We start from the raw sequence: 18,422 nt of genomic DNA, 5'->3' as shown, positions 1-18,422 counted from the left end.
ACATCACGACTATGGGACCATGCAAGCCAGACGTAATTGGCCGTAACGTGATATTGAGCAGACTTTGCAGCAGGTCATTCCCGAAGAAGTACAAACTTGCAGTGACTGCAACCACATCAGAATTGTACGAGCATTCCTGGAGGTACATCTGTTGGAGGTGTTAAGGAGCTCAGTAGCATTTGATCAGAGAGAATGCCAGTTCCGTTGCACGTCTTGTTCAACCAGTCTCTGAAGGGCTCTTTTATCGTACAGTCTGCAGACGCCAAACATTGAGCCAAGGTTCAAGACAATGCGAAAGATTCTGCCCTCCTATCTTGAACTGCAGTCAGGAGGCCAGCATCGCCCCACTGGCGTGCCCAGGCCTCCAAACAGACCATATACTTCATGGCCAGAGGATGTTGCAAGCCCCTATATGAGATGCAAAGCTCGATTGCGCGCCAGAGAGTCCCGGCAGCTTGGTCCCTGTAAGTAGACGAACCATTGGCCATTCCTTGAGCACATTGAGCCTTTGCGATGAAGAACAACCCACTGCAGCTCAAGTCCACGAATCTATCATAGTCCTTGTCCGCGAAGTTGGCTGCTGCATGCACCATCTTCTCTCCGATATGCACGCATTCTTCCGAACGCTGTTGTTCGAAGAGTAGTTCAGCGAGCGTGTAGTAGAGCTTGAGCGTCCGCAGGTCCTCAGCGCCCAATTCGCGCTCGCAAAGCTCTGCGAGCTCTCGGACTTGATTGGCGGCAAGGGCTATATCGTCCAAACCAATGGCCATCTGAATGTACTCGCGACGAACGCTAAGCGTGGAGTAATGAAGCGGCCCGGCAGCGTCGGCGAAGCGATCAATGGCACTTTGCCATGCCAAGAGCAAATAGGGTTGGAACTCCAGCCGTGGAGCTTTCAACAGACGCTCGAAAGCTTGACTGATCGGGTGCCTAGAGCCCAAGAGGACGGATACGAGGGAAGAGAAATGTCGAAGCAGAATCATGGCGACTTCAGGGCGGCGACGGCGTATTAGATGGAATATGAGGTCGAATATGGCTGTCAGCATCCGAGGATGTCGCGTCGCGATGAGATCCTCAATGCCGGAACCGGCGCGACTGAGAACGAGCCCAGCTTCAGCCATCTGATTGGTGTCCAGCAACTCACAAGCTAGGTCGTGTGCGCTGAACAGTGCTTTTAGACCGAGCATGTCATTGCCGTGGGGACGTGTACTGTACACGTCGATATTTGGGTCACGGCTTATCCGCCAGGAGCCATCGGAAAACGATGCGGTGAAGTAGATGCGAAGACTGGCCACGATTTCCAGAAGCATGGCTGAGCCAAACGGAGGGGGGGGTCTTTCTGTGATTAGAACGTCCATGGTTGTCTTCTTCGCAGCTCGCAGATCTCTTCTGGACGACTTTTCTGGGGAAGGAGCCGTCATCGCAGCTAGAAACTCACTCTCCGAGTGATACTTGCGCTTCAAATAACGATCAATCTTTTCAGGCCCAACCCCTGCGCCGTAGTCATTACTCAGCGAAGAGGCTGTTCCGCCGACAGCGGCGCTCACTCGTGCAGCACGCACGACGGTGAAGGCATCTTGACCCCGGACCTTTTTCTGGAAGCCCCATTTGGCGAGCCGGCGCTTGTACATGTCTGGTCTGCAAAGGGGAGTTAAGATCACCAGACGATCGATGAGCTCAGACCCGCAAGAAAGGCACTTACGTTGCGTTGAGCCGATATTCCTTGCACATGATCTGGGCGAGTTCCTTTAGAGACTTGCCCTCCTCCAGGTAGTGGCGCCTGATGGCAGATTTAGCCGTCTCCCACTCAGCCTCGTCCTGTGTCCACTTTGTCATTTTCGATGGCTAATGATAGCTAGTTCTCTGAGATTCCACGGAACGCACAGTGGACGTGATGGATGCCCTACAATCGAGCACAGGATATTTGAACTCTCGTGAGATGACATTGACCGGATTCAGGGCATCCTGGGCATGGGGCACATGAGGTCCCTTGGCACCAGCCGAACAGCAATGCATCAGCTGTACACTCAATTGGCCTGATACAAAAGTGTGCTGCATTAGCGTGGTTCGATCCTCTGCAATTGGTCCAGATAAGCACAATCCTGGCATCCTCCCTTCGATCCGTAAGAAGGCATGTTCGCTAGCGGGCGCTCAATTCTCATCAATACTCGTGTGCGAGAGAAATGACCTTGCTAACGATCGAGTCGAGCTGTTGTCTGGCGCATATAAGATGAGGTCATTTTCCAATCGAAAGAAAGGTAGATAGACTCCCTCAAGAAATACGCCGAGTCTTCCCATGAAAATCAAGGCACCTTCTTTGGAGACGCACAACAAGATTGTTTCATATCTGCTATTGTCAATATCATAATGACCACCTATCAAGGCTTGGGCAAGTCGGGTGCATGGGCAAAGAATCAATCCCAGGCCTTGCCTTCTCGACCTTGCCCCAAAGCTTCCTCGGACACGGGTGACCGCGTTGCAACGCGCAACACTCACATTTCCCACATGATCTTGGATGAGGCATACCAGCACCGCGGCAAGACCAGACTAGAAGAGACCGACATGATGCATCTCGCAAAGCCATTCGATGATCCGACCCATCTGGCAAGGGGGGATTCCATCGGCAGATCCAATGTTACCGACGGCGTCAATAGCACCACACATTACCGGATCCCTGCTTCTGGAGAGACCGATCCGGCAGAAGTTGGGCACTATCCCCAGACCTTGGATGATGTCGACCTTCTTCCCCCTGGCGGAGGCTTTCTGAGTTCGTCAGCAAGAATCATCAGGCAAAGCTCAACAAGCCTCAATCCGGCCGGGAGTTTCGTGTTAGCCGGTCCTACAGAGCCTGTCAATGCACGCGGAATGCCAGACGAAGCTGGTCGAACACCGCTGGCACGATGGTTGGCAGCGCCATCCACCTCCGATCCTTACGACGCAATCAATCCCGACAACCGAGGAGCAACAGGCGTGCAGTGGCATTGCAGGAAAGAACCAGATTATGCAGAACAAAAGGGGCCCACTGCGAGTTCCAGAGCCTCTGCTGGTTCCAGAATTTGGAGCCACGCTGACAAGCCCTTTCACCGGACAACCGAGACCGACACCACTTCCATCGGCAGCAGTGCAAATTGACAGCGGGAAGCCTGCCACCTCTCAATGTCTCACCGTCGTCCTCGTATGTTGTCCAACGTTCTTGACGGTCGAAACAGGGCTCTATGTGAATTTGTTCTGATGGTTTCGATGAACGACGAAGAGAAGCCATCCTTATTGTAGTCGGTAGTCAATGATCATTGTTTGAGCGACGCATTCGTCCATCGTATCGACAAACAATGTCTAAATTTCGCGTTTCTCCGGGAGGTTGATGGGCTACAATCTGCCAAAAATGGTCTCGATAGTGAATTGAAACGATGTAACAAGTCGAAAGGAAAGGATAATGAGAGAGGAATCAAGAGCAGGAATCTTGAATGAACTGCAACACCTTGGCAGCCGCCAAGACATTGACGACACGTGATGGCGAGGCTGAGCGAGGCTGAATTTGGCATCCTCCAAGGTACCTGGTATTTTGCAATAACTGGATCTTGTTTCCGTTGTTCCTTTCAGCAAACTTTATAGAATCCTACAAATTTGACTTCTGTGAACGTCCCAGGTACACGCTGCAGCTGAATAACCTCACTTCTAGACTAATTACAGCTTCGGCTTGCCCGCCCTCTTCGCCCTCGCCCTCTCTTCCTCCTCTTCTTTAAACTCCTTCTTCGCTTGCTCCTTCAGTACTCTTCGTAGGATCTTGCCTGACACGCTTTTTGGCACAGCATCCACAAACTTGATACCACCACGCAATTTCTTATGATTTGCCACCTTATTGTTCATCCACTTGATAATCTCCTCGGCGTCGTTGGGTTGAACAGCGCTCATGCCGCCCTTCCGCACAACATAGGCGCGCGGGACCTCTGTACCAAGCTCAACACTTTCAACGCCAACCACAGCGACATCATCAACCTTGTCATGACTAGCCAGATAGCCCTCCAATTCGGCTGGCGGCACCTGAAATCCCTTGTACTTGATCAACTCCTTGACGCGGTCGGTAATGGTCAAGTTGCCGTCCTTATCCAGAAAACCCACATCGCCAGTCCGGAACCAACCGTCTTCTAGACACTCCGCAGTCGCAGAGGGGTTGTTGTGATAGCCTGTGAAGACATTCGGTCCCTTGACGTAGAGTTCGCCCGTCTCGCCTAGGGGTAGCTCCTTACTTCCATCGGACTCTTCTCCAGGGCCAGGGACGGCGCAGAACTTGGCTTGAAGATTCGGTACCATCTGGCCTGTAGATCCGACCGCACTCATCCAATCTTCCCAACGCTGCATGAAGATCGTAGGACTGGTCTCGCTCAGACCGTATCCCTGCTTGACACGCAAACCTTTCCGCTTATAAAGCGCCTCGACCAGATCACGCGTAAGCGGTGCTGCGCCTGAATTGGTCATCCGAAGCGAGCTGAGGTCGTAGTTGTCCACGACGGGATGCTTGCACAGCAATAGTACGATCGGCGGTACAATGTAGCTGAATGTAACTTGATGCTCTTGGACTAGACGGCACCATTTCTCCAGGTCGAACCGGGCAAGCACAAGCGTATGCACACCAGTATAGACCGGCAAGTGAACGAGGCAGTTCAATCCATAGATGTGAAAGAAAGGTAAACACGCAAGGACTTTGTCGCCCTTGCCCTCCGGTGCATCAGGAATGCCTGGTACCCTTCCAGACCCGTCGTGTGTCAGATGAGGTTCCGCGGACCAAATCTGTTCGATATTGGACGTCATATTGTGATGCGTTAGTTTGACGCCTTTGGGGCGACCAGTCGTGCCCGAAGAATATACGAGAAACGCCAAATCGGTTTTTGGCGAGATCTTGGGCGTCCTCATGCGGTAGGTGCCATCATGGTTGCGGACCGACTTCCAGTGCTTGAATTTCCGACTTGGATCACCATCTTTGCCTAGAAGAAGTATGTTGGACTCCGGGATACCGACTTCCTTGCATGCCTTCTTTGCATTCTCGAGTGCGCTTATATGCGTGACGAGCAGTTTCGAACCGGAATCTCTCAATTGGTAGACGAGTTCAGGAACGGTGTAACCTGGATTTGCCGGGGAAACAACGCCGCCAGCCCACAAAGCACCCCAGACGACAGGGCCGACGTCGATGTCATTGGGAACGTACAGAGCAAGTACATCGCTTTTCCGGAAGCCAAAGTCTGACTTCAGTCCTTTACCGAAATCGGTACTCAGCTGCTTGAGTTGAGCATAGGTATATTGCCTTTCGAGATGATCGGCATCTTGAAAAATCACTACAACGTGCCAGCATTAGCTTCCAAGCCCCATTGCGCATTCCGGCAGGCATGTTGTGACAAGGCTCATCTGTCGACATGACAAAGAAGAGCAAGATGGATGCTTGAGCATACCTTGAGTCTCGGGAAAAGGCCTATCTTTTCGATTAAACAGAAGAGAAAAGACGTCAGTGACCGAGAGGTTGACATCGGGGAAATTGGACTTGATTGGCATGGTGAAAGAGTGCGAACCCGCTCGCCGCTCCTGGGTATGCTGGCCGTCTTCCTTCTTTGTTGTTCGAAGGACACTCTAGGTTGGACTTTTCGGCGCCAGAAATCGAGTTGTATATGCCCAGTATAAGCAACGCCAGAAAGGTAGAAAAGTGGTGTGTGGCAGAAGATCCGGGGTAGATATAAAAGGATAGTCGATAGTCAAGCCGTTATGTCTTTGCTAGAGGGAAGCCAGTGCTGAGTTAAGAGAGTTGTTAGATAAGTAAGGACGTCGTGGCCGGGCGGTGGAGCTTCGATCCACGCAGCAAAATGCCGAGGCTCATCGCAAGGATCTTGCCACCATCATGCACCATCATCCACCCTTGCCCAGTTATTCGACCAGATTGCCGACCATCAAGCGAAGACAGCCACCGACCTACGGAGTACGATTACCACCCTGTCTTTCTGCCCCTGGGTGCCCCTGGCAAAAAGGCTGGTGAGCTGATTGACTGACCGCGGCACGCAGATAGATCGGAATTCGAGGATGCTATGACTGTCATCATCTGTGTACGCTATGTGGTATATTATGAAGTTCGGTGTCGTCTCATAAACGCCAGGGCTATGCACATGTCCTAGATATTCTCACACTCTTCAGACGGTGTCTCCTCCATAACCAAGGACTTCCACGACTACATTGCCAACCGTCGACAGTGCCCACAAAGTAATTAATCCTATTCCGATCTTGCGATCCATCCGCCAGCCGTTCAGTGGCACCACAATGAGCAATCCAACCAAGGTCACCAATAAGGTCACCCCAGAGATCATCAATGTGGTACTGACATCCAGCTGATATGGTTTGTACTTGATGGGCTTTTGAGGATGTTTGGCATGCTTGTGGGTGGCATTCTTGATCGTCATGTACATGCCACCAATTCCGATACCAAGCAAGATGTTCAGCATCGGCCCTCCGAAGCATGCTGACAGTGCCATCACGGGATATCCCAGCTTGGCCACCGTAATATCCGCCACCAGGTCACCCAGAGAGTTGCCGACCGCAAAGATGGTCAGCCCAAGGATGGCATCGGACATGCCCAGAATCACTCCAAAGGCTTTGAGGACGCCCACGACTTCATTTGCAATGGTGGAGATCCAGGCAATGGCCACAGCGAAGCCCATGAAGCACAAAAGTGGCCGATACTTGGGTTCGCGGGCAGGTGAGGTCAGGGATAGCAGTATCAGAAGGGCCACCAACGAAAAGACCAACGCTCCCAATACCATGCGGACATACATTCTTATACTGTGATCGTCATCCATGTTGGCCCAGACGATGGTGACCACAAAGAACGGAGCCGTGAAAACCTGCAAGAAGACCAACCATCGATTCCAATCCTTGGGTTCGGAAGGATCAGTGGGCGTGGGCATGGAACTTTTTCGAGGATCCGACAACTGTCGAGAGATACTCGTGCCGTGTGGGTGAGGCGGCCCGTCACCCTCACTGAACTTGGGTGCCAATGAAGGAGTGTCTGGGTTAAGACCAACCAGACTTTGGCCCCGGCTTCGGCTAACGCTTCCACCATTGGCAGTCAACTCAGCCAGGTCTGGATCTTCAGTGTTGTCCTCTTTAGGCTCAACTACTGGCAAAGTGGTTGTAAGCAGAAAGACGGTGGGAGCAGTGACGATGCCCAGCAGCCGATCGACATGTGACTTGTCTCGCCAACCATAGACTGTCGGGAACAACTTGGACATCATCACTTGAGGAGCTGGAAGGTATTTGTATGGCCACCACGAATATCTCCGAAGAACTTCCTCCTCCCCGTCATCTCCAAGCAGACCCAGAAGGTGCGAAGATTCGGGAGACATGCTAGGCGCAGGGAGACGAATGCTGGGTGGTCGAGAGCCAGCTGGACTAAGCAGCGCGGGTGAATCGGTATATGGAGGAAAATCTTCTTGGTGTAAGGCTGGTCGCTTGTGGTCCGGATGCGGTGTATGTAAAAGCGGGACTTGCAGTGACGGCCTTGAAGTAGGTGAGAAGATCGGGCTCCGGTCACGATGCTGATGCTCATCTGTATAGTTCGGACGATGAAAGGTCGTAGCCGGTGGCGCAAGAAAAGTTTGCGATTTTGCAGGTTCTACTCGTGGGGGCGCACTGTGCGGCGGAATTTCCGAAGACGGAGACAATAATAGTTTCGGTGACGGTGGCCTTTGAGCAGAAGGCTCATTCAGTGTTTGCAAGATGTGAGCACTCGAGCGGACGGAGGGTCCTGTGGACGGCGCCCGTGATGTAGATTCGCTGCTGACTGCGCTTTCAGATATTCGGTCGGTCAGAAAGTTGGTGTCGATTTGAAGTCTCGAAGCATCATTAGCCGAGACAGCTCGTCCACGCCCGCCATGTCCTTGATGTGCAACATCAAGGTAGCCATGAGTAGCAAGATCTGGTTGGGAGGCACTCGGGTCGGCGGTAGCAGGGCCCGGCGTCAGTAGAGTTGTTGAATCGTCCGAGTATCTTCGTAGACCAATGGGCTGGGTGCTGCCGCCTGTACCCTTCCTTTCCAACGAAGTCATAAGCGACCTGAACTCTAATGCGCCGATCAAGGAGGGTCGGATTGGGGTCAAGGTGTTTCTTCGTTCACCTCGAGCAGGTCGGCTGATTCTCATCTTGCTCTGCAGTTCGGCAAGATATCGATCGCGAGTTTCGTCGTCTTCATCGAGGTCTTCCACCTTCCACGCAGGTGTGCCGGGAGTCCTTAGCGTCGGAATACTTCCATCTGATGTCGCCCGTAGTAGACCTGTTCGTTCACTGGCAGGCCTAGCCTCTTCATCCTCGTCCAACTCTGGCACTTCGAGTTCTTGAGTGTCAGGGATGTGATGTTGGAGCCTAGCAGTGGTTTCGGCGAGCTTGACTCTTCGCCGTCTAGTTAACCACCAATGCCAGGTCACCACAAAGATGACATAGAAGACGTAGAACGCGATCATGGTAGCGCACTCCCAAAGCTTCAAACTGCCGTCGGCCAGGAAGACCAGAGAAAAGCTTGCAGCAACGGCGAAGAAACCCACGTCCCTAACGAAACTCTTTCTAGCGACCTGAAAGGGCGCGACGAGGGCCATGCTTCCAGCGACCACGGCCGAAATAAAGCCAGCTGCTCCCATCAGCTCGCCCACTGCCAAACTACCGCTGTTGCTGCTCATAGCTGCAAACGTGGAGAACACATCAGGGCTGCCGTTTCCAAAGGCCAGAAAGGTAACTCCAGTCAGGCTCTCGCTCATGCCCAGTATGCTTGCAATTGTACTCAAATTTATGCACAGGAAGTCGGAGGCTGCGATACCGATCGTACTGAAAAGGAGACTGATCCATACTATCAGGATGGTAAATGCGACCGGTTTCGCTTGCGGAAGGGAGCAATAGTAGAATTGGAGGTAGGAGATTAGGCCAGCTTCTTCGTCAGGACAGTTCGCTCGGACGAAGGCGCATTTGTCTTTTACGGTGTGGACGAGTCGACACTAGACGGGCAATCAGACAAGGCGCAGTTTGCGACAATAGATGGGCAGAGCAAACCTCGAGATCGCGTGCTTCGATTGATCGAGCCGCAAGGTCCTGAATGGGCACATCATGGCCAAAGCCCCTGAGATAGCTAAAACATGCGAGGAGAGTGAGGATCAGGGCGGTGGTGTAAAAGGCGCGACCTTGTTGCCGCACTGGGCGCATTCGAGTTGGAGGACGGAGGAAGGCCATTTAGAATGACGGCAATTCATGCTGGGTAGAGTGGTGACGGACTCTCAATTGAGAGATAACATGGACAACATTGACAACAGAAAGAAGATGCAGATGAACCTTGAAGATAACACTGTTGATCGAGTCTTGGTAGAGACGGTGCCTGGTCCTTGTTGTCGGTCCTCAACTCACACCACCGCCGAGCAAGAAATCAAGGTCGATGGTGCAAGCATGATACGCAGCCAAAACTGCCTCCTCACTCTTCCGACATAGTCGTCATTGTGCATCAACCAGCGCCCAGGTTTGCACAGCCACAAGCTCGGTGACAGCAGTGGGTTACAATACCTAGGCTTGCTAGGTACAGAGTACCTTCATTCACCTTTGCTCAATGGCAGGCAATGACCAGGTAAGATGAAGCCAATTGATGGCTTTACCTCGAGGTCTCCTTCTCTCTCATCCTGACGGCCAAAGCATCCCGTCATCATGGGTCGATGGCATTGGAGATTCTCGACTGTATCAGACTCGTATTACTCATCCATCCACCCGCCATCTTGTACCGAGGCTCTGGGACAGATCCAGAAACCTTCTATCGCAGGTTGATCCGACTCGGTTGTGCATTGATTGTTTCGTCGTCTCCCAATATCGCCATGTTATAACATCCAGCTTCCTCGTGACCTATCCAGCTCTAGTCACCTTGCGTCCTACCGCCGCCATGGCCCCGACATTCGCTGATGTCGTCCCCATCAAGCAAGTCTCCTCGCACCAATACGCCCTCAACCTCGAGGATGAATGGTGTATAGGAACAGGTCAGTACAACCCTCCATGTTCCCGAGCATGACCTTTCTAACAGCCTCTCAGTCCCCAATGGTGGCTACGTGACATCGGCGTTCCTCGTCGTCGCTCGAACACACATGTCCCTGACACACTCGACCCGTTCCGAGCCTCACCCCATAAACCTGCACCTCGAATTCCTACGGCGTACTTGCGTTGGCCCTGCGCTCTTCACAGTCAAGGACGTCAAACTCGGCTCGCGCATATCGAACCTGCACATCGTCCTCGCTCAGCGCCAATCTCCCGACGACCCTTCCTCCCCCTACCAAGACGAAGCAGAAGGCTACATCACCATGAGCAACATCTCCACCGAGACCGGTCTGAGCCTCCCCACGAACTACACCCCCTATCCTCCCGCCCTACCTGCCGACCTCGTCACCCTGTCCTCTACCGGCCGCGACGCCAACTACACATCCCGGCCAAAAGATCCGTTCCCGCAATTCCGCCGCGCGGCGCAGAATATCCAGATGTTCCTCGTGCGGCCGGACCGACGGCCCAGCGATCATCCCAAAGCCATGCACGACCAGTGGGTGCGCTTTGCGCCGAACCGCAACCCGAATGGACGCTGGACGAACGACGCTCTCGGCTTCCTGGTCGACATATTCCCCCAGATCGTGGAGAAATATGTCAATCCGCACCTCGAAGAGGCTGAGCTGGGCCAACAATCCGCAGATGAGGGCAAGCCTCGGCAGGGGAACGAGAAGGGACCAGGCGCAACGGCGAAGTACTGGTACCCCACGCTCGCTCTGAATCTGGAGGTCAAGAAACTCCTACCCGAGGAAGGTGCGGAATGGTTGTTTGTCCGGGTCAAAGCCAAGGCGATACGTAACGGAAGGTTCGATTTGGACATCGAGGTGTGGGATACGGATAATGAGCTCGTCGCCACGAGTAGTCATTCCAGTTTGATCATGGACTCCGCAAGGAATACGAGCAGGAAAGCGAAGAATGTCAAGCTATAACAGTGAGGGGTTTTATGTATACACATATACATCTAAGGTGTGCACCTAGAGGGTGGATATGGCATTATAGTAGGCTATTTGCGCCCAAAAGACCAGGGACTCTGTGTGTGTGTTGAATCTATAGAGCTCAGACGTGCGAAAAATCACAGGGTGAGGTAAAGAAATACGGGCAGATTTAGACGGACATATTATTGCGTGCATGGCGGTATGTACATGTTCAGGCCATCTCCCTACGACCTGGCTACAACCTCGATCGCATAAGACTTCCCAGTGCAATTATTAGAATGATCGATGAACAGATCTCCTGCAAAGTGAGGCCACGAAGTGCACTCGCACTCGACGACCGCAGATCCACCGTGTCATGCCGTGCCGTGCATGCTTACAGCAGAACAGCAACACCCAAGGCAGCAGCGCCCACGACACCGGCCCAGTCTTGTGACAACAGGTTCGCGGCGCCGGTGTACGTGGACGGAGCAGGTGCAGAGCTGCTCGCCACCACGGCGCTACTGGTCAATGTAGCTGGGGCGCTGGCCGGGACGGACGACGAGGCGGTCACGGTTGACGCGGCGCTGCTAGCCGTGGCGGGTGCGGTCGGGAGCGTGATGGTAACGTTGGCAGATGCGCAGAACGAGACCGCGAATTGAAGAGTGGCTATCAAGACGGGTCAGAACGTGTCAGGATTGGCGTTGATTCGCCCCGTGAAGGGAAGGATGGGATTTGTGGTAAGGAAAACAACATACCTTGCTGATCAGCCGGGCTACAGGCGCCTTGGATGCAGGTCTCGACACCGCTGAGGAAGTTGCTGGCCGTGCAGATGCAGTGGGCGTCGGTCAACGAGCAGCCGGTGCTGCCAATAGCGCCAGTAGCGCAACTGACCTGTTCTGAAGGTTAGTGATATAGTACGAGGAGAGTATTCGCAAAGATGAGCGGAGAAGCAGAGCAGAGTCCCCACGTACAGCGCACGACGGCAGGCTAGAGAGGTCCTGTGCTGCCGCATAGAGGGCGAAGAGGCCGATAGATGCAATGGTGAAGCGCATTTTGATGGGATTTTCTCAACGAGAGTGACGGTTTTGGTAGGCAACGAGCGACAGAGTACACGACGAGCGCAGACGATGATTAGGACTTTGAGCTTGACGGAAAGAGGAGAAAAGGTTCAGTTGCATCGGTACGAGGAGGAGGGCATTGCATTAGTTTATAGCTTTCAACAAAGCTTACACCATAGACGGCTGTTGGCTCGGTTGCAGCAACGATCGAGCTCTTGTCGCCTACCATCTGATAGGTCGACAGGTCAATATAGTGACCGTCCCGGTGTCTGGTTCTGGATCTGCCACGGTGGGAGGGCAAGCTGCTCCGGGAAAGCGTTCAGCGAGTGGCAGCTCGAGGTTGACGATGATGACGGGAATCGTGACCGCTAAAAGTTGATAGTCTGGCAGGTTCAGCTGTGCCTCGAGCAAGCCTAGTGGTCCAGGCACCCCCAGGACAAGAAGAAATACGAACAAGAGCTCCGGAGTGACAGAAGGTTGGGCTGCATGTCTCAGGAACAGGCACGACAAGATGGTTCTAGCCTTGAATCCGCGGCACAAAATGGCGAATGGTAGAGAGGTGAGGCTGCGGGAAAGATGAATGATTTGATGCAGAAAAGAGCTTGGACACTGTGGGCATCATGGGAGCTTTGCGGAGAAAGTCTGACGGCGCCACCAAAAAAACACCAGAGCCGAAGAGGAGGGGAAATCTACCACAGTATTCGGTCTCGGTCAATCCGAACCGTGTTCAATCGCCTTCTTCCCGTCATCTCCACGAGATGACAAGTGATATCCCTATGTAGAACAAAGCTGGCTGTGCAACAAGAGACGTCTCGCAGGACAGCAAGATGCAGTTGATGAAAGGGTGTCCATCCCCCACAACCCCACAGTCCCGTGGTAATGCTCACTGTCTGCCAATACTCCAACTACTTGGACGCTTCTCCCTCATGACCGCAGAGGGTTCCAGGTATTGCTTCGAGCCTGCCAGTAGGGCCCTACAGCATTGCGAGAAGAACCATGTTGTCCTTCCTGTCCTCTCTGCACCAAGTCCAATGCCTGTCGACTTCCTACGGTTGCGAACAGGCGTCATGTCTCTCCAACTCAGGGCGGCTTCATTCTCTGAAGGATGGTCTGCATATCGTATTGTGTGAAGGAAGGTCCAAAGACTCTCCCACATTTGAAGGACCAGTATTTCGACAACGCATACCAGACGTAGTTGTCTGAGTTCTGGATGGACGCTGATTTTCCTGTCTGCGGATTCAGAGGCTGCCCTTCATTGATGGTTTTTGCATACAGGGGTCCGTACCCGGCAGGTGGATATTGTCCCGGCGATGGCACAAAGTCCACGATGGTAGGCTGTCCGTATTGGTCAAGGGGTATGAGCTTGTCATAATCCGGAACCCAGCGCACCAACCTGGGCCAATGCAGCATCTCGTGCAAGAAGACGGCTCCAAGTACCAACATGAGACTTGAATCATGGTCGCTGAGCCCGCCGCAGCCAAATCCTGGTAGAGGTTGTCCGTTGGGATCCCTGTTGGCCCTTGCCCAAGCCGGTGGATTTTCTGTCTCTTGGAGAGATCCCAAATAACTGAACAGAATCGACTGGGGGCAAATGGCCATGAGACCTTGATATTGGACCCCCGCCCAAAATTGAGTGACCAACCTCCCCAGGACGCCACCATTCCTTGGATCAGAGTCACATCTGCTAGTGACCTCCGAGGTCCACAATGGATGATTCCCCAATGAGATGCTCAAGCTGGTGAAATTAGGGTTGAATTCAGACCTCGAAACCAACCGGCTGATATCCATCGGGTTGGGGTTCTCGGCGATCGGGATATTGGCGATCTCTTTGAAGATGTTTTGCACGAAATCATAATCCTGTGGTTGGAAGTATCTACGGAAAGCCTGGCGCCGTTGTCAGGCCTCGACGTAAGATTGCCATGGGTCTGGTCTCACCTGGTCACATGGATCTCCAGTGGTCGCCGCGAACCTTGCAAGGGTTATAGCATCTCGAAATGCTTGGTAAAACTGTTGTTTCTGTGAATCGCTGGTGCCTGGTGGGAAGTAGAAGTTCGGTTGCTGCGCGAAGGTGAAAGCCAGGTTCAACACCACAAGAAGAAGAAGACTTATCAGCAACATTTTCGCGCAACTTCAGCTCGTGTTGTCCGGGCTCAAAGAATAAGGTATCTCGCAGAGCATTTGCTGGTCTTGGTCTCCTTGTTTGCCGCACTGCTGCTCACAAAATCTCCATTTATGGGTTGTGAGTTGGTTGATTGACCCTTACCATTCACTCACTTGGTCCTGGTACCAGGAGTGATTGTGACTGCACATTACGTGGCGGTCAAGGGCACGTCTCCTCAAGCTCACCTCCCCGTGACTTCACTATCGCGATCACCTGGCTTGCGGTGAAAGCCACGCCTCGATACCCTCGGCCATCGATCTATACCTACCCTCTTTCCTTTCCTTTTCCATTGTCATCCGCCAACACCCTTTCTTTTCCGTCCACCCGTTCACTGATTGCACACCGAAACTCACAATGGCAGCGCCAGCTAGAGGCGATCCCGCAAACACCAAGGCCCAGTCTGAGGGTAGGTTGGATCCATGGAGCAAGCTTGGTCGAACCTGGAACTAAAATCAGAACAGCCATGCGAGTGCAGATCCTAGATCAGGAAATTGCGGCTCTCGTCGACCCAGCGCTTGAGCCTCTTATCTCAGATGCACAGCACGCGAGCATCCGAAACTCCGAAAAAGAAACTAGCTTGAAACTCTACCACGAGGCAAACGCTGCTCACGGCTTGAAACCCGACGACCGCTTCGAAATCTTACCTCTAAAAAAGGGCAAAGTTTGGCTATGCCAATTCGAACGCCGACTGGAAGAACGATGTGCGACGCTGCGGCTCAAAGTGGTCTCATACTCGCTGCAGCTTGCTATGGGTGAAAATGACAAAGATAGATTGCGACAGTATGTTGAGAGCCGAGCGAGACTCCGCTTCGAATACCAAACGATGCGACGTTTTTGGATCTTGAAGAAGAATTATTTGCAGGAGAAAGAGAAGCTAGCCTCGGGTACTCGGAAGCTGTCGTATGGTCAAATGGTGATGCGTTGGCAGGCGCTGCAGGGCTATGGTGGTAATGGCAGTCGCAGCAACTGAGAGAATGTTATCCCGGTGGTATTGCTAGCGAGAATTGCTGTAGGTGTGGACAAAACTGTCAACGACGAGAGGAAGTGGAAGGCCGGCGAGGCAGAGGGGCCAGTGTTCCAAGGAGACAAGGCTGACTACCCCCTGACGACGGGTCACGTGTACCACCGCACTGCTCCATGTTCTGCCTGTACTCCGTAGCTAACAATCTGATCTCACTGTTCTGTGCTTACATATAATCTTGCTCAGTTCCTGCGAATTCATCTCTCCGTGTTAAAAGGTACCATAGAGTTCTCAGACGAAATCTTGGCCTTAGAGCGACGGGGAAGAATATCCGCCCGTCAGGCTCTTGGGTTCTTAGAGGATCAATTCAGAACTTGCCCAGCAACTGGCCTTCCAGCGGAAAGGCAGGCAGCGAGCTGGGCTAAATTTTGACGGAGGGGAAACTCAAGCTCTTGCAGAGACGAGCTTAGATCAGACCATCAATGTAACCCATTTGCCGATGGCTGGCACGATCGGACTGCGACGAGGACGGCTGAGTGCCAAGCGGACATGATTGAGCGCGGAGTCAAAGGCTCCGTGAGCAAACTTGGAGTGGTGTCAGCACTCTGAATGTTGAGGCTCTATGATACCGCGCCGCAGGGCCGTTCTTTTGAAAGCTCGCTGGATTGGTGTCGATCACAAGGACGGCCATGGCCTCTGTGCGAGCGCAGATACTCCGTAGAGGCATTGGCTTCCCTGTCTTCGCTTTCTCAGCGCAAAGGCTAGGATGATGGCCTTGCTCATACGCCGTCAAGACCATCACCTGCCCGAGCGCATGATCAGGCTGTTTACGTCGCACAAATCTTTTTAGGGCGCCTGACAGGCCGAAGTTGCAAGTTACACTTACATTTTCAATTGGATCCGAATATTTCTTGAGGGTCGAAGCAGTTCAAGTTCATGTTCATTGTGGATTTCAGTGTAACAGTGATGAGAAGATTGATTGCCTGACCGCTACAACCCAGATGGGATTGGAGCGTCAGAAGGCGACGGTTTCCTGAAGGTTGCCCTGCATATAGCTTTGGCAACATGCTTGGTTAATAAGGCAAATCCACGTAGACGTCTCGGCCGCCAATGCATCATGTGGTCCGATTTCGACACTAGTAATATTATTGCAGGTAGATGGCTGGCATATCCGAAGCACGGTGCAGGAATGCCTCTTGGGGTCGCCTCCCAGTCTTACGGCTATTCCGTGTGTGCAGCTCAAGGACCTGCCACATTGAAACATGCCGCTGTCTCAGAGATTTGGTGACGACATGTACCACGCCGGACGCTCGAGCATGTGCGGCTGGAACTATTCTGGCTCGGTGGCAGGTGCAACGCAGGGATCGTTCACTGTCACTCCGTCCGGAGGTGCAGTTGGCCCGCAGACCGGCTGCAGTCCGGCATATGAGGGGTCGGACTGGAATCAGGACCACCCCTCGCTTAGATGATAGGGTCAGTATGAAACCGGTGAGACGTCTTCGTGAACCCAGAGCTCGTAGTGATTTATTGAGACAAATCAACAGCATTGTCAGCCACCCTCTATTTACTCCATGATGCCTTTGAAGAAACGGCTGACGTTCCTCGTGCAGGGTGTGTCATCTGCAACAACCGGGGTTTCAGTTCGTATGAAGGCCTCTGCTTCGAATTCCATTTCGGCCCGCCTTGAGAAAGCAGCAATATAAAGCGTTATCGAACAGTTACACCCTTGCGGAGTACTGGAAAATGGCTCTCAAATATCGTCATGATTGTCGCACTGACGGTAAGAGAGCCGTGTTGGCTCGTTCTTCGGGTCTAAATTCCTCGTGGGGGCTGGTAAGGCTGAGAAATGCCATTCTTAAGCAGGGCAGACGGCACACTACACTGCAGGGTATGTCGATAGGCTGAGATGCATTGTACTTCAAGGATGTTGTAACGAATTGATATCAGAAGCCTTTGCCCATGCGAGAGTTTCGTGCATATCCCCTTGATCGTTCGAGCCGCAACTTCACTATCTTTCCAGGCCCTTCAACCATTGATACCATTCCATTGGAGCCATCGTTGGGTAGCGAGACACATGAGGCGCTGCCTATAGGAGCAAAAGGCAGTCACAATTTCGCGGGATACCATAAAGCCTGGCAAGGGAGCACTCCGCATCCTGATGTGATATAGCAACCATGTGTCCATCCAAGTATCCGCTTCCTCCAAAGTGGCCGGCTCTATATGAGAAACGTGGGCAGCGAATATCAGAGTCCCCATTGTCACGGACTCCAGTTCGAGATTTTATTTCCAGATCCTCAAACGTGATCGTGGGCATCATTCCGTGTTGTCACAAGAGCCGTCGCACAATATTTGGCAGCACTGGACAAGCCTATCCTAGGCCCGATCAAGAAATGGTATGACCTCTCCTTCGTTTACTCTATATGTTGCTAGAACTGACATTGCTAGTGCATCTACATCGGAGCAGACAACGCGACTGCATGGCAAGAGGTCAGCATGCAAGAGATCAAGCGGGACCGAACCGTTGCAAAAATGGTTATCTCGAAGCGGCTCGCACTGAAACTCGTTGGGGGCAACCCTGACAAATGGATAAAGGTCAATCAGCGTGAAATCACCGACGATGAGGGAACAACGCACGTTTGTGGACATGCCCTCACCGTAAGCTGGCGATGGGCCCTTCACGACTCCACCAGAGACAACACTGTGTATATCTCATCAAAGTTGCACGCCCAGAAGAGTGAGCAGGGGAATACAGCTCCCAAGGGCATGTTCGACTTACTTGTTCCCGAACGGTATGACTCTACCGATCTCAGGTCATCGCGGCCCGGCTTCAAGCCTGTTTACCACCTGTCCACCAAGACTCAGGGTATGTGCCCCTTCGTTCCACCTCCACATTTGTGGCGTTTGACGACGGAGATGACAAGGACATAGCTAACGGGCAAGCAGAAGAGAAGGACAGACAAACAAGTAACAACGAAGATGCCAAGCAGACCCAGGAGAAAGCCGCAGAGGCAGCACGTCTGAAGAAGGAAAAGAAGTTCCAAGACATTGTTAAGGAGCCCAAGTAAAGGAGCAAATTGGGAATGTATCCGCCACTGGCGCTGCCTTGTGTGTTTCCATGAAAACTGTTGATCTCACGGAGGGGCGTCTTGTCTCTCGTTTCAAGCAGGCCTTAAGTTGTTGTCATTGTCAGATTGCTCCCTATCCTGGGTTGCTTACACCTTATGTTTGGCATGGATGAG

The 18,422-nt window shown here is 52.7% G+C and overlaps 9 protein-coding genes across 9 annotated transcripts; 3 read left to right on the top strand and 6 right to left on the bottom strand.

Annotated features, from left to right (window-relative positions):
* Positions 1-382: 382 nt before the first annotated feature.
* Positions 383-2,814, bottom strand: PV05_01941 (uncharacterized protein; the record flags this gene model as incomplete). The annotated part of the gene is made up of 2 exons (XM_013467000.1): positions 1,703-2,814; positions 383-1,638 (listed from the first exon to the last, which is right to left on the bottom strand). Coding segments are annotated over exons 1-2 (1,389 nt in total), but the record flags the coding sequence as incomplete, so codon positions are not given.
* PV05_01940 (uncharacterized protein) lies at positions 2,812-3,414 on the bottom strand. Its single transcript, XM_013466999.1, has one exon. It carries the CDS (start codon positions 3,260-3,262, stop codon positions 2,942-2,944), a length of 321 nt encoding a protein of 106 aa, XP_013322453.1. The 5' UTR covers positions 3,263-3,414; the 3' UTR covers positions 2,812-2,941.
* A 227-nt stretch (positions 3,415-3,641) lies between these two features.
* On the bottom strand, positions 3,642-5,766 carry PV05_01939 (uncharacterized protein). The gene is made up of 2 exons (XM_013466998.1): positions 5,445-5,766; positions 3,642-5,330 (listed from the first exon to the last, which is right to left on the bottom strand). The coding sequence occupies exons 1-2, from the start codon at positions 5,542-5,544 to the stop codon at positions 3,685-3,687; spliced, it is 1,746 nt and encodes a 581-aa protein (XP_013322452.1). The 5' UTR covers positions 5,545-5,766; the 3' UTR covers positions 3,642-3,684.
* A 273-nt stretch (positions 5,767-6,039) lies between these two features.
* PV05_01938 (uncharacterized protein) lies at positions 6,040-9,444 on the bottom strand. The gene is made up of 2 exons (XM_013466997.1): positions 9,073-9,444; positions 6,040-9,017 (listed from the first exon to the last, which is right to left on the bottom strand). The coding sequence occupies exons 1-2, from the start codon at positions 9,247-9,249 to the stop codon at positions 6,171-6,173; spliced, it is 3,024 nt and encodes a 1,007-aa protein (XP_013322451.1). The 5' UTR covers positions 9,250-9,444; the 3' UTR covers positions 6,040-6,170.
* Positions 9,445-9,620: 176 nt separating this feature from the next.
* Positions 9,621-11,301, top strand: PV05_01937 (uncharacterized protein). The gene is made up of 2 exons (XM_013466996.1): positions 9,621-10,034; positions 10,087-11,301. The coding sequence occupies exons 1-2, from the start codon at positions 9,653-9,655 to the stop codon at positions 11,016-11,018; spliced, it is 1,314 nt and encodes a 437-aa protein (XP_013322450.1). The 5' UTR covers positions 9,621-9,652; the 3' UTR covers positions 11,019-11,301.
* Positions 11,189-12,177, bottom strand: PV05_01936 (uncharacterized protein). Its single transcript, XM_013466995.1, has 3 exons — positions 11,975-12,177; positions 11,759-11,894; positions 11,189-11,669 (listed from the first exon to the last, which is right to left on the bottom strand). The coding sequence occupies exons 1-3, from the start codon at positions 12,053-12,055 to the stop codon at positions 11,398-11,400; spliced, it is 489 nt and encodes a 162-aa protein (XP_013322449.1). The 5' UTR covers positions 12,056-12,177; the 3' UTR covers positions 11,189-11,397.
* A 964-nt stretch (positions 12,178-13,141) lies between these two features.
* PV05_01935 (uncharacterized protein) lies at positions 13,142-14,179 on the bottom strand (the record flags this gene model as incomplete). Its single annotated transcript, XM_013466994.1, has 2 exons — positions 13,142-13,945; positions 13,997-14,179. The coding sequence occupies 2 exons, from the start codon at positions 14,177-14,179 to the stop codon at positions 13,142-13,144; spliced, it is 987 nt and encodes a 328-aa protein (XP_013322448.1).
* A 397-nt stretch (positions 14,180-14,576) lies between these two features.
* Positions 14,577-15,192, top strand: PV05_01934 (uncharacterized protein; the record flags this gene model as incomplete). Its single annotated transcript, XM_013466993.1, has 2 exons — positions 14,577-14,628; positions 14,684-15,192. The coding sequence occupies 2 exons, from the start codon at positions 14,577-14,579 to the stop codon at positions 15,190-15,192; spliced, it is 561 nt and encodes a 186-aa protein (XP_013322447.1).
* A 2,165-nt stretch (positions 15,193-17,357) lies between these two features.
* PV05_01933 (uncharacterized protein) lies at positions 17,358-18,352 on the top strand (the record flags this gene model as incomplete). Its single annotated transcript, XM_013466992.1, has 3 exons — positions 17,358-17,576; positions 17,629-18,046; positions 18,127-18,352. 3 exons carry the CDS (start codon positions 17,358-17,360, stop codon positions 18,246-18,248), a joined length of 759 nt encoding a protein of 252 aa, XP_013322446.1. The 3' UTR covers positions 18,249-18,352.
* Positions 18,353-18,422: the final 70 nt, after the last annotated feature.

Source organism: Exophiala xenobiotica (assembly GCF_000835505.1).
Source record: "Exophiala xenobiotica strain CBS 118157 unplaced genomic scaffold supercont1.1, whole genome shotgun sequence".
In the NCBI taxonomy this organism is placed as follows: Eukaryota; Fungi; Ascomycota; class Eurotiomycetes; order Chaetothyriales; family Herpotrichiellaceae; genus Exophiala; species Exophiala xenobiotica.
This window is presented reverse-complemented; position numbering and strand designations above follow the sequence as displayed.